At 39.7% G+C, this 12,339-nt stretch overlaps 1 protein-coding gene across 4 annotated transcripts in view; it reads right to left on the bottom strand.

Annotated features, from left to right (window-relative positions):
- The window catches only part of LOC143988162 (putative cation-transporting ATPase 13A4), a 162,071-nt gene that overhangs the window by 33,383 nt on the left and 116,349 nt on the right, over positions 1-12,339 (bottom strand). For all 4 annotated transcript variants that reach the window (XM_077487495.1, XM_077487493.1, XM_077487494.1 and 1 more), the window contains 5 exons: positions 11,168-11,337; positions 8,037-8,162; positions 7,495-7,574; positions 3,539-3,581; positions 884-993 (listed from right to left, as the gene is read on the bottom strand). In XM_077487495.1, the coding sequence (XP_077343621.1) occupies positions 884-993; positions 3,539-3,581; positions 7,495-7,574; positions 8,037-8,162; positions 11,168-11,337 (529 nt within the window). The remainder of the gene's footprint in view (positions 1-883; positions 994-3,538; positions 3,582-7,494; positions 7,575-8,036; positions 8,163-11,167; positions 11,338-12,339) is intronic.

Here is a 12,339-nt window from a genome sequence, read left to right as displayed (position 1 = left end):
CAAAAAGTGTCACTTAGTGTCAGATTTGTCCATCACAATGTCGAAGTCCCGCTAAAAATCGCTAATCTCTGCCATTACTATTAAAAAATATAAAAAAATAAAAAAGTCCCTAAATATATCCCATAGTTTATAGACACTATAACTTTTGCGCAAACCAAGCAATATATACTTATTGCGATTTTTTTTACCAAAAATATGTAGCAGAATACATATTGGCTTAAATTGATGAAGAAATTTGATTTTTATTTTCAATTATTTTATTGTATATGTATTGTAGCAGAAAGTAAATTTATTTTTTTTTTTTCAAAATTGTCAGTCTTTTTTTTTATAGCACAAAAAATAAAAACCTCAGACGTGATCAAATACCATCAAAAGAAAGCTCTATTTCTGGGAAAAAAACATTGATTTTATTTGTGTACAGTGGCGCACAACTTTGTCAGTTAAAATAACGCAGTGTCGTATCGCAAAAAATGGCCTGGGCATAAAGGGGATAAATCCTTCCGGGGCTGAAGTGGTTAAGTGAACAGGAATTTGCTTTTCACAGGATTGGATAATTGAAGTGAACTTTCACGCAACTGATTATGAGAACATGTAAAACTTTTTTAGTAAATCATCTCAAATGCTCTCTAAACTTATGAAGTTTAGAGGTACACTTCAATCAAATTATAGCAAAAATCCAGTTTTTTTCAATTTCTCCTGCAAGTAATTGGACATTTAAAGTGAACACAGCTTAAGTCAGCATGCACTCTGTAAATCAATCTCTCTCTACTGCTTTAGGACATTTTCCCTTTTATGTGCAAAGCCAGTTATAATTGACATTGAAATATTAATTCCGTTTTTTATAGTCAAACCTATGCAAATTGTAAAAAAGCAAAAATCGTACTTGATGAGCATTGGTACACATTGAATATTTGGAATTTTGGAAGTGAAAGGTGAAGCAACAGATGCTTCTAATTCTGACAACGAAATTCCAGCATGAGCTATTTTAAGTGCCTGTAGAGAATGGATAAAAGGTAAATTATTACATTAGTGAAAATAGAAGATAGACTGGAATACTACACAAATGGTTGTAATGGTTCTATTACCTTTTTTTTTGCTTCACAATTCTGATAAAACTTTATGTCACAACTAGTCACAACTTCTCACTTTGCTTAAAGCTGAAGTTTAGTACATATTTTTGGGGGGAGATACAGTACCATACACATTGGTTATGTATAAATGTATGTATCCCATTACTCGCAGACTGCTGCTACCAGTTGTACCCTCCTCATATCTGCCAGATTCTATCCTGAGCAGCTGTCTTCCAGCACTGTGAGACTTAACTGCAGCCCCTGCTAGAGAGAAATGTTGGAGCAGTTGAATGAAAGAATTCCATCACCCATTTATGGAATGTGACGCATTGTGCAAGTGTAATAATACAAGTTCTGAAAATGGAGGACAGGGAAGATGGGGACAATCAAATGACAACTTCTCTGTACATCAATTTGAAGCAAACAGGGAAGGGATTATCACTGTGCCACAAATAAATTGACCAGCTGATAAGATGGTAAGTAGCAGGCCAACTTCTTCCCTACTAGTTTCACAAAGGGAAGAAGTTGGCCTGCTACTTACCATCTTATAAGCTGGTCATCAAAATTTGCATCATTATTGATATGTGACTACTTTGTACTGACAGCTCCCTTTTTAAATTACATTTTGTATATTTTGTATGAATAAAAGTTTTCTTTATAAAAGTACTTGTCGATTTATTTGTGGCACAGTGATAAGCCCTTCCCTGTTTGCTTCACATTGTATTTAATTACCGGACTGAGGTGCCTTATCTATTAACCTCCCTAGCGGTGATCCCGCGTTTGGCTCCGGCTGAGATTTCAGTACCACGAGCGGTAAACCCTGAGCCAGACTCGGGATCACACCGCTGGATCCAGGGAGGATACAGGGAGAAGTTACTTACCTTGTCCCCTGGATCCAGTGATGTCCTCCGCGCTGTGTGAGCGAGCCGTCCTCCGCTCAATTCACACAGTGCCCGAGTGCCGCCGAGCTCTGTTCGCTGCGACGTTACAACGCACGGGAGCGGAGATCGGCGCCAAATTCAAAAAAGTAAAAACACAGTACATACTGTATACAGTACACTGTAATCTTACAGATTACAGTACTGTATAAAAAAATGCACATCCCCTTTGTCCCTAGTGGTCTGTCCAGTGCCCTGCATGCACTTTTATAATATAAATACCGTTTTTTTCTGCCTGGAATTTGGAGATTGTCCATAGCAACCAAAAACTGTCCCTTTATGTCAAAAGTGATTTTAGACCAACTAGAAAACAGCGATAATAAATTATAATCATTTGCAGAATTGAGCTATAGCGATTTGTGGGGAAATTCATCAAACACTAAAACTAATGACAGCGACAATTCTGCAAATGAGCAAGTTTCAGTGTTTTAGGATTTGATTACATTATTGAATAATTTTTATTATTATTTATAATCATTATTTATTTTATTATAAATTTTATCATACCCGATATGTCTGCTAGACTATGATTTGGACAGATTTAAGAGAGTTATTCCTTAGAATTGCAGGCCTACAATATAAAACGCCAAATTTCCATGCAAAATAATTGTACCGCTTTCAGCATCTAAAATCAGAACTAATCATACCGCCAGGGAGGTTAAGGACGTACCAGACACACCCTTTCCTCCTTCTCTGTGCATCAATGACTGCAGTGAACTCTCACCTTCAACTCTAATATCAGATTTGGTGAGCTGTTATAGAATATATTGTACATTTTATAGATACACTTGGCACATACATAATGGGCTTTCCAGAAATGTACTGGTGAATAAGCCAAGAACTCTTTGGGGTTCATTTACTAAAGGAAAAGAGACTGTTCACTTACTATAGTGAACATTCACTTTCCAAAATAATTGTTCACTTGTCTTAGGAAATAAGTTAAATCTGCATTTTATTTTATCATCTAATCATGTGCAAAGAGAAAGCCTGTTGTTTTTATTTTTCGTTTGTTTTACTGACACAATTGTTTATTTAAAAGCAAACACAGAATTACCTTATTTATTATTACAAAGCAAATATTCACTTTGCAAAGTCAACAAATATTACTCCTTTAGTAAATGCAATCCAGCACATCTAGCATCATACCATCACAAGTAAAACATAATTTTATATAAATAGGATATAATCCACAATCTTGGTGACTTCTAGGCATGTCATTTTCAGGGTTTCAAGAGCTTAGCAATATCTATCTATCAATATACGTCCAACTACTAAACCTGTTCTATGGACTGCTACAGAGTATGTGCAATCATAACATGAAAATATCATTCTTCATATAATATTTGTAGGTGGTCAGTTGCAGTCCATAGAACAGGTTTAGTGTTAGGAAGTATAAAAATAAGATTTAAGTATAGTTCTTATATATATAGGTATACAACTAGATTTGCATTTATATTGTCAGATACTGGCACAGTTTTAAGTGGGTGTATAGATGTATTCACAATATTCATAAATATACAGCATGCTTACCCCACAATCATTTGCTCCATCTCCACACATTCCAACAAAGTAACTGAAATAGTGACAGAAATTTTTTTATTATTTTTTTATTATTATTATAGAGGTTTTATATAGAACCAACAGCTTGTGCAGTGCTTATCAAAATAAAGGCAGATATTACAGTTACATTACAATTTGGTACAAAAGGAATCAGAGGGCCCTGCTCATTAGAGCTTGCAATCTAAAAAGGAAGGGTCAATTGATACAAAAGGTAATAGCTGTGGGGGATGAGCTGATGGAGGAAGTAAAACAGTGCTAGTTAGAAGCAGGGTAGTCTTCTTTGAAGAGAATGGTTTTCAGGGATCGTCTAAAGATGGCTAGATTAGGGGACAGTCGGACAGATTGGGGTAGGGAGTTCCAAAGGATGGGAGAAGCTCTGGAAAAATCCTGGAGGTGAGCATGGGAGGAGATGACAAGGGAGCTAGAGAGCAGGAGCTCCTGGGAGGACCGAAGAGAGCGGCTTGGTTGGTATTTTGGGACTAGGTTAGTGATGTAACTAGGGGCAGAGTTATGGATGGCTTTGTAAATTATTGTTAGTACTTTGAATTTTATTTGTTGGTGGAGTGTAAGCCAGTGGAGGGATTGGCAAAGAGGGGTGGAGGACACTGAATGTTTGGTAAGGTGGATGAGTCTTGCAGCGGCATTCATTATGGACCAAAGGGGAAAGGTAATCCAATGAGGAGGGAGTTGCAGTAGTCAAGGTGAGATAACCAGGGAGTGAATTAACCACTTCCCGACCAGCGCACGATGATGTACGTCGACAGAATGGCACGGGCAGGCATATTGGCGTACAGGTACGTCCAATATTCGATGCCGCCCTGCCATCGGGAGCGCGCCGCCGCCGGCGCGCTCCCGCGCTGGTCGGGACCCCCGTGAGTCCGGTCGCGGGACCCGCGGACTCGATCGCCGCGGGCATCCCTGCGATCGTCTCACGGAGCGGCCGAATGGAGGAAATGCTGTGTAAACAACATTTTTCCATTCTGCCTAGCAACTAGTGACGCTGATCTCTGCTTCATGTGATTGGAGCAGAGATCAGTGTACACTAAATGAAAGCCCAACCCCCCCACAGTTAGTAACACACCCCTAGGAACACTTAACCCCTACACTGCCACCCACTGGTTAACCCTTTCACTGCCAGTGTCATTTACACAGGAATCACTGCATTTATATAGCAGTGATTACTGTATAAATGACAATGGTCCCAAAAATGTGTCAAAAATGTCCGATGGGTCCCCCACAATGTCGCAGTCACAATAAAAATCGCAGATCGCCGCCATTACTAGTAAAAAAAATAAAATAAAAAATTATTAATAAAAATGCTATAAAACTATCCCTATTTTGTAAACGCTATAACTTTTGCGCAAACCAATCAATAATCGCTTATTGCGATTTTTTTTACCAAAAATATGTAGAAGAATACGTATCGGCCTAAGCTGAGGGAAAAAAATGTTTTTTTATATATTTTTGGGGGATATTTATTATAATAAAAAGTAAAAAATAATGCGTTTTTTTCAAAATTATCGCTCTATTTTTGTTTATAGCGCAAAAAGTAAAAACCGCAGGGGTGATCAAATACCACCAAAAGAAAGCTCTATTTGTGGGAAAAAAAGGACGTCAATTTTGTTTGGGAGCCACGTCACACGACTGTGCAATTGTCAGTTAAAGCGACGCAGTGCCGAATCGCAAAAAGTGGTCTGGTCTTTGACCAGCAAATTGGTCCGGTCTGAAAGTGGTTAAAATATATGTTATTGACAAAATAATTCTTACTAGTAGTTAATATTATTTGGGATCCTGAAGGCTTATTTAATAGGGCAGTGCAAAGAGCAATGACGATACACAACATCCAGTAACCCTTAACAGCAAATATCTTTTAATATGACTAGAACATTATCACTGGTAGCAATGCATTGATTGTTTTGCATAACTGTTTTCATGAACATGTTGGAAACCCCAGTTTACTTACAGAATGGGAAATAAGTACTTCAGTCCCCTTAGCAGCTCAGAACCACTGAAAAGACCCCTATTAATCAATTGGGCCTACAGATACTTGCCAAAGATAAAGGATGGGACAATAAACCTCTTTAAATCTTACGGACCGTCCACCGTCTATTTACATTGCTACTTTGACATTAAATACCGTTATTACCCCAGTAATTTCTTCAACAGCGGGCAATCCACTTTATGATATAAGTGGTCTCCATGGCAGATTCTCCACAAGATCACTTTTATTGGTGGCGGGAGAGGTGCCCCTCCCTCCTGCCATGTCCCGGGTTGTCTCCATCACTTACCGGATACGATTCGATGCTTTACACTGATGGAGAGGAAGTAGAGTGAGGGAATGATAGCCCCACTCGACCCTATGCCCTTGGAGGACGGAAGAGACCTCAAATGTCACTTCTGCCCTTTGGCTTTTTATAGAAAAAAAATATATATTTTATTTTTTTTTGCATTGGTTTCAAGTGTAAATGTGAGATCTGAGGTCACTTCTACCCTCTGGCCTTAAAGGGTTCATTTTTTTATCGACAAAAAAAATACATTTTTAATTTTATTTTTTATTGCTTTTAAGTGTAAATGTGAGATCTGAGGTCTTTTTGAATGCAGATCTCACAAGAGGTCCTGTCTTTTTCTATTACAAGGGATATTTTCATTCCTTGTAATAGGAATAAAAGTGATCCATTTTTTTTTTTAACAGGACAGTAAAAAAAAAAAAAAAGACGTAAAATAAATAAGAAAAATAAGTAAACCGCAATGTCCCTCCGTGCATGTAAGTCGCACCCACATATAAAAACGGTGTTCAAACTACACATGTGAGATATTGCCTCGATTTTTAGAGCGAGAGCAATATTTCTAGCAAAATACCTCCTCTGTAACTCAAAACTGGTAACCTGTAGAAACTTCGCCTATGGAGATTTTTAGGAAAAAACAGGGAGGGGAAGCGCCGACCTGAGTGTGGTATTAAAATAATGACTTTAATAGGATAAGATTAAAAACACTTACAAGATGATAGAATATGCATGCTCATCAAAGTAAAGTGCAGTCCTGACATTCCACATGGCTCTGTGGGTCCCACCGCTGTTCCAGATAGCTGGAAAGGATTGAGCAGCTGACTGGAATGGATCACAGTGTCTCCAGGAGCAAAGGAACCAAGCAGCTCCACACAGACCCGCAAGGACCGTGGAACAGGAAGTGATGTCACTCGCGTCTGGTTGGACTTAGGCAGGGCTGGAATCTTGTCAATCAGGGCTGCAGTGAAGAAAGGCTACGCCCTCAGAGCTGACTGCTCCTTCTATTGGCCCGCTGCCCTCTAAAGGAGGACAGCTATATATACACAATGGAGAGTATGTGGGTGTGGCCGTGGAACTGGAACTTCCAGCAGATCAGTAAACAATAAATTATAGCAAGGGGCAAGGTGGTTAACAGTCTTGGATTGACTATATATATATATATATATATATATATATATATATACAGTATATATATAATTAAAAATACTAATATTAATATATGTATATATAAATGTAGCACTAACCCCCGAAGGAGCTTCTGATTATTTTTGGGCTTACCATTACCTTCCGTTCTCCTTATGGCATGTCTAGGGGATGTCCCGGGATGTCTATCAGATTTATACCACCTACAACCAGTTCAGCTGTCTTGGTCTGGACCCTGCCTACCCGAGTTGACTCTCTTCCTAGACTCTCAATACAAGACAACATAGCCCCACAAGGCAAACTCTCAATGCATTCAACTAGTTGGTGCTAGGTTTATAGACCCAGCCAGGAATAAGATTTGTGGTTGGCTGTATACACTCTTTTCAGCCTAGTCGCCCTTGGCAATGGTCTACATTGACTATCCAGAAAAAAAAGTTATACAACATTATACAATGTATGTATTCCATTATTGTAAGGTTCTTAAAGGTCTGTACTTACTCTAATTTCTGAAGTTCTTCAATAAGGTTTGACTTTTGATTTGGCATCATTCTGGCAAAAATGGTTCCGTTCAATAATATCTTTAAAACATTAAAATATGTACAACACACCATTATGGTAGGCCCTATGTAACCATTTATAATGTTTGTATGAATAGGGAGTCAAGAAAAAGCCACAATTTCTATTAATCTATTTAAGCTTGTGTCAGTCACTACTTTCAAGACGTCCCATTATTAAGTATACTGTAAATACCACATTTTGTATGCAGTTGTATTATGTTTTTTGACTCTTTGTAATAATCAGATATGAAATACTGTAGGATGACTGGTGTCATCACCAGGAAAATGATAGCAATTGCTTTCCTGTATACCTTTCATCTCCTACTATACATAGCACCTCCCCTTTACCCACCCCGATTGCACTAATTCTCTTTTTCTTTTGAAGCATCATATTAGACATTGCTTTTAAAGTGGGGCATTCTGTGTTTTATACAACCATATGAAGAAGATATGTGTATACAAGACTGTGGGCAGCATACTTACGTTTGGTAGCAAGTGGTAAAAATATTGACTTATAACCTGGTAGGACCTTCCAGTTAACACAAAGTGAAAGTTTCCACGAGCAGTGGGGTTATTAATCCATCCATCATCAAGGTTTATTTTTGACTCCTAAAACATATATTTCTGTTAGTAAAGACAATGTATTCATTACTGTCTTATAATAACAAATGTTTTATATTTTTATATTTAAACTGAACTACAGCCTAATTAACCACTTCCCGACCGGCGCACAACGATGTAAGTTGGCAGAATGGCACGGACAGGCAAATGGGTGTACAGGTACATCACTTTAAATTTGCCGTCATGCCATCATGTGCGTGCCGACGGTGGCATGCATGTGCACTGGTCGGGACTTCCGTGAGTCCGATCGCGGGTCCCACAGACTCGATCGCCGTGGGGATACCCGCAATCGTCTCATAGGGAGGAAGAACGGAGAGAGGCAAAAGTAAACAAGCATCTCCCTGTACTGCCTAGCAACAGTGACACTGATCTCTGCTCCCTGTGATTGGAGCAGAGATCAGTCATGTGTAAAACACAGCCACGTCACCCAAAGTTAGCAACACCCCCCCTAGAACACACCTACACTGCCACCTAGTGGTTAACCCCTTCACTGCCAGTGTCATTTACACAGGAATCAGTGCATTTGTATAGCACTGATTGCTGGATAAATGACAATGGTGCCAAAAATGTGTCAAAAATGTCCGATGTGTCCACCATAATGTCACAGTCGCAATAGAAATCGCTGATTGCTGGCATTACTACTAAAAAAAATATTAGCAAAAATGCCATAAAACTATCCCCTATTTTGTAAACGCTATAACTTTTGCGCAAACCAATCAATAATCGCTTATTGTGATTTTTTTTACCAAAAATATGTAGAAGAATATGTATTCAAAATTGTCGCTCTTTTTTTGTTTATAGCACAAAAAATAAAAACCACAGGGGTGATCAAATACCCCAAAAGAAAGCTCTATTTGTGGGAAAAAAAGGAACTCAATTTTGTTTGGGAGCCATGTCGCACGACCACGCAATTGTCAGTTAAAGCGATGCAGTGCCGAATCGCAAAAAGTGGTTTGGTCTTTGGCCAGCAAAATGGTCTGGGGCTTATGTGGTTAAAAAACTGGATTTTTCATTACACAAATGGGATGCAATGGGAAAGTATCAAAAGCATTATCTGCAAACAGCAACATTTTTGCTTAGTCCAGAAACCTGTATATACTAAAATCAATCCAATGGTATGCACTTTTAGGATTTGGATATTTGATGCAAAAAATAAAAAAAGTCCAGGTTCAATAAACGAATTGTAATTTGGCTAGATAAAATACTATTCTTTTTCTAAATCATCACTTCCATGTCTATATTTACCACCATCACACTCAAACTGGCGGCCTTCCTGCTGTTGCAAAACTACAAGTCCCATGAGGCATTATAAGACTGACAGTTACAAGCATAACTCCCACAGGCAGAGGCATGATGGGACTTGTACTTTCACAACAGCTTGAAGGCCACCAGTTTGATACCCCTGTTCTATGGCATCATGACAACTGATATTTTTTGTGTTCAAGTTTACCCATCGATGAAATACTGAAGATGATGAAAGGCCATTCATAGAACTAAAAACATTCTAATGTCTTCTTAGGATCTGGTAATTGCATATTACAGTACGTTTTAATGGGTTTATGTAAAGTGAACTTTTTAGAAGCCAACATTTTTTAGCCAAATACTTTAAATTCAACCCGTATTCCACTTTAAACTTTTAAAAGCACTGCTTATATTGATTTTGTCTCTTTGTCAGCAGGTATATTGTGTGGTGTTCATACTGTTTCTATTCTGTGAGGAAAGGATGGTAGGATGATATTAGTTAGTAAAACTCGAGGACTTCCCTTGTGTTTTTACTTTTGTTTCGGGAGCCTAGGTTTCCGTGTCTTAATAGCTATGCTTTGTTAACTGCCATTAGGGATGAGCTCGGTGTTCGACTCGAACGCACGTTCGACTCCAACATCGGCCGTCCGTCTGTTTCGGCAAATTCAGATCTTTGTGGACCGTTTGCACCGAAACGGCCCACAATGCACTACGTCATCGCAGTACATTGCTGGCTCATGATTGGCCAAGCATGCACTGTGACCCCACATGTTTGGCCAATCACAGCGCCGCCAGAGAGGAGAGCCATAATTGGCCACAGGCAGGATGCTTGTGGCCAATTATAGCTCAGGGGGTTTAGTACACGCCCCACACTATATAAGGCCGCCAGCGCAGCGGCCTTGTGTAGTGTGTTCCGGTGTGCAGGGAAAGAGCTAGATAGGCAGGGACAGTGTGTTCTTTTCTCAGGCATCTGCAGGAGTTAAAGTGGGTGTTGTGTGCCTCCAGCACAGTATACACCTGTATCTACCCTTTTATGCTGGTGTTCTCTAATACAGGCATCTGCAGGAGTTAGTGGGTGTTGTGTGCCTACAGCACAGCACAGTATACACCTGTATCTACCCTTTATTGCTGGTGTTCTCTCATACAGGCATCTGCAGGAGTTAGTGGGTGTTGTGTGCCTCCAGCACAGCACAGTATACACCTGTATTTACCCTTTATTGCTGGTGTTCTCTAATACAGGCATCTGCAGGAGTTAAAGTGGGTGTTGTGTGCCTCCAGAACAGTATACACCTGAAGATACCCATTATTGCTGGTATTGTCTGTTGTATATCTTGCATATTAGCCTTTAAAATGAGCACTTTTGATTTCGAACGTTCGAGTCCCATAGACTTTAATAGGGTTCTAAAGTTCGTATGAATTTTTGGTCCGTTCAAAGGTTCTGGTGTAAACCGAACCGGGGGGTGTTCGGCTCATCCCTAACTGCCATCACTCTGTCCAATGGTTCCTCTGTAATACATAAGGGCACTCACTTATTTACAAACTTAGGGAGAGCATGTACTAGATTAGCAAAGCCTTCTCTTCGTAATAACTGGTGTCATGTGATGTCTGCATTTAGACAGTTTAAAACTAAATATAGCTGCACTTTAAGTAGCATTTCCACAGAATGGTATTTGATTTAAATGTCTGTAATTAGAATGCTCTTTTAATAGTTGTATCATTGATTATTTATATTTTAAAGGCATATACCATACTTTTGATTTTGTTAGGTTCCTATCAACTTCTTCCTCAGCCATAGATTTCCAGGTAAGGGATGCAGGTAAATCCTTTTCAGGTTCACAAGCTTCTAGCAGGATGATGTCACTGTTGTCAGGTATCATCCCAGAATTTTTCCCAACTGTAACAGCTGTCTGAAGGTTATCACCTGTGTAAAAAAAATATAAAGGCAACATCATGTGTAAACATGCAGCAATAATTATGCATTTTGCTGTAACTGCTTATAAAGTGTGAGCTGGAGTTTAGCTTCAATTCATTAGTGTTTTGAAATCTGCTAATACATCTAGCACTCCCTTCTCCCATATGAGCAATGCTGCTGTCCAAAGGTGCCTTTGTTATTTCATTCATCCAAACCAGTGTTGCCAACCGCCCGTATTTTTATGGGGCAACCCATAAAACAGGGCACTTTTTCTCCTGCCCGTAAATGTCTGTAGCACAGAAGATAATTGCTCCACCCACCATGGCCTCTCAGCCAATCAGTATTACTGTAACCTGCCCTCCTCCTGCAGCCCGCCACATTTGACAAGAAGATGCAGGCAGAAGTGTGGCTGTACTGTATTGAGGCGGGTGGGAGTCTGCTCTGTTCCCTGCACTTTACATTACCATCACCCCTGCTTGTTCACCTGGCCATACTGCGACTGAGGAGAATCACAGCTGTGGGCTGCATGTTCTAGATAGCTTCTTTCTCCCTCTGTCAGGACTGGAGTGGCTGGAGTCTATGACAGGGAGTGAGGCAGAGTTGGCTCTCTGTGACCCCCCCCACCCCCCACATTCTCCTTCTCCAGTCAGCAGCATGAGCACGGAGATCAAAGACACACAGACAGGGTTGTGTGCATTCTTCCTCATCCTTCTGCCAGCAGCCAGGGTAGGGATTATTAAATCAGTGGCAGGATTGAGCAGCTTGCAGAGGGGGACACTGAGTAGCAGGTGGCCATTGTGCAGTAACCTCTAGCAACCGAATGGTGAGTGGGAACGTATAGTAACTGAATGGTGGGCAGTAATGCATAGTAACCTCTAGCAACCGAATGGTGGTAATGTATAGTAACCTATTGATGAGTAGAAATGTGTAGTAACCTCTAGCAACCAATCAGAAAGCAGTAATATGTAATAACAAATATCCGCGTTTAGGATAATGAACTGCAGCCTCCCT

Source organism: Lithobates pipiens, unplaced genomic scaffold, assembly GCF_037356315.1.
Source record: "Lithobates pipiens isolate NorthernLeopardFrog02 unplaced genomic scaffold, aLitPip1_a1.2 Scaffold_18, whole genome shotgun sequence".
Lineage (NCBI taxonomy): Eukaryota > Metazoa > Chordata > Amphibia > Anura > Ranidae > Lithobates > Lithobates pipiens.
This window is presented reverse-complemented; position numbering and strand designations above follow the sequence as displayed.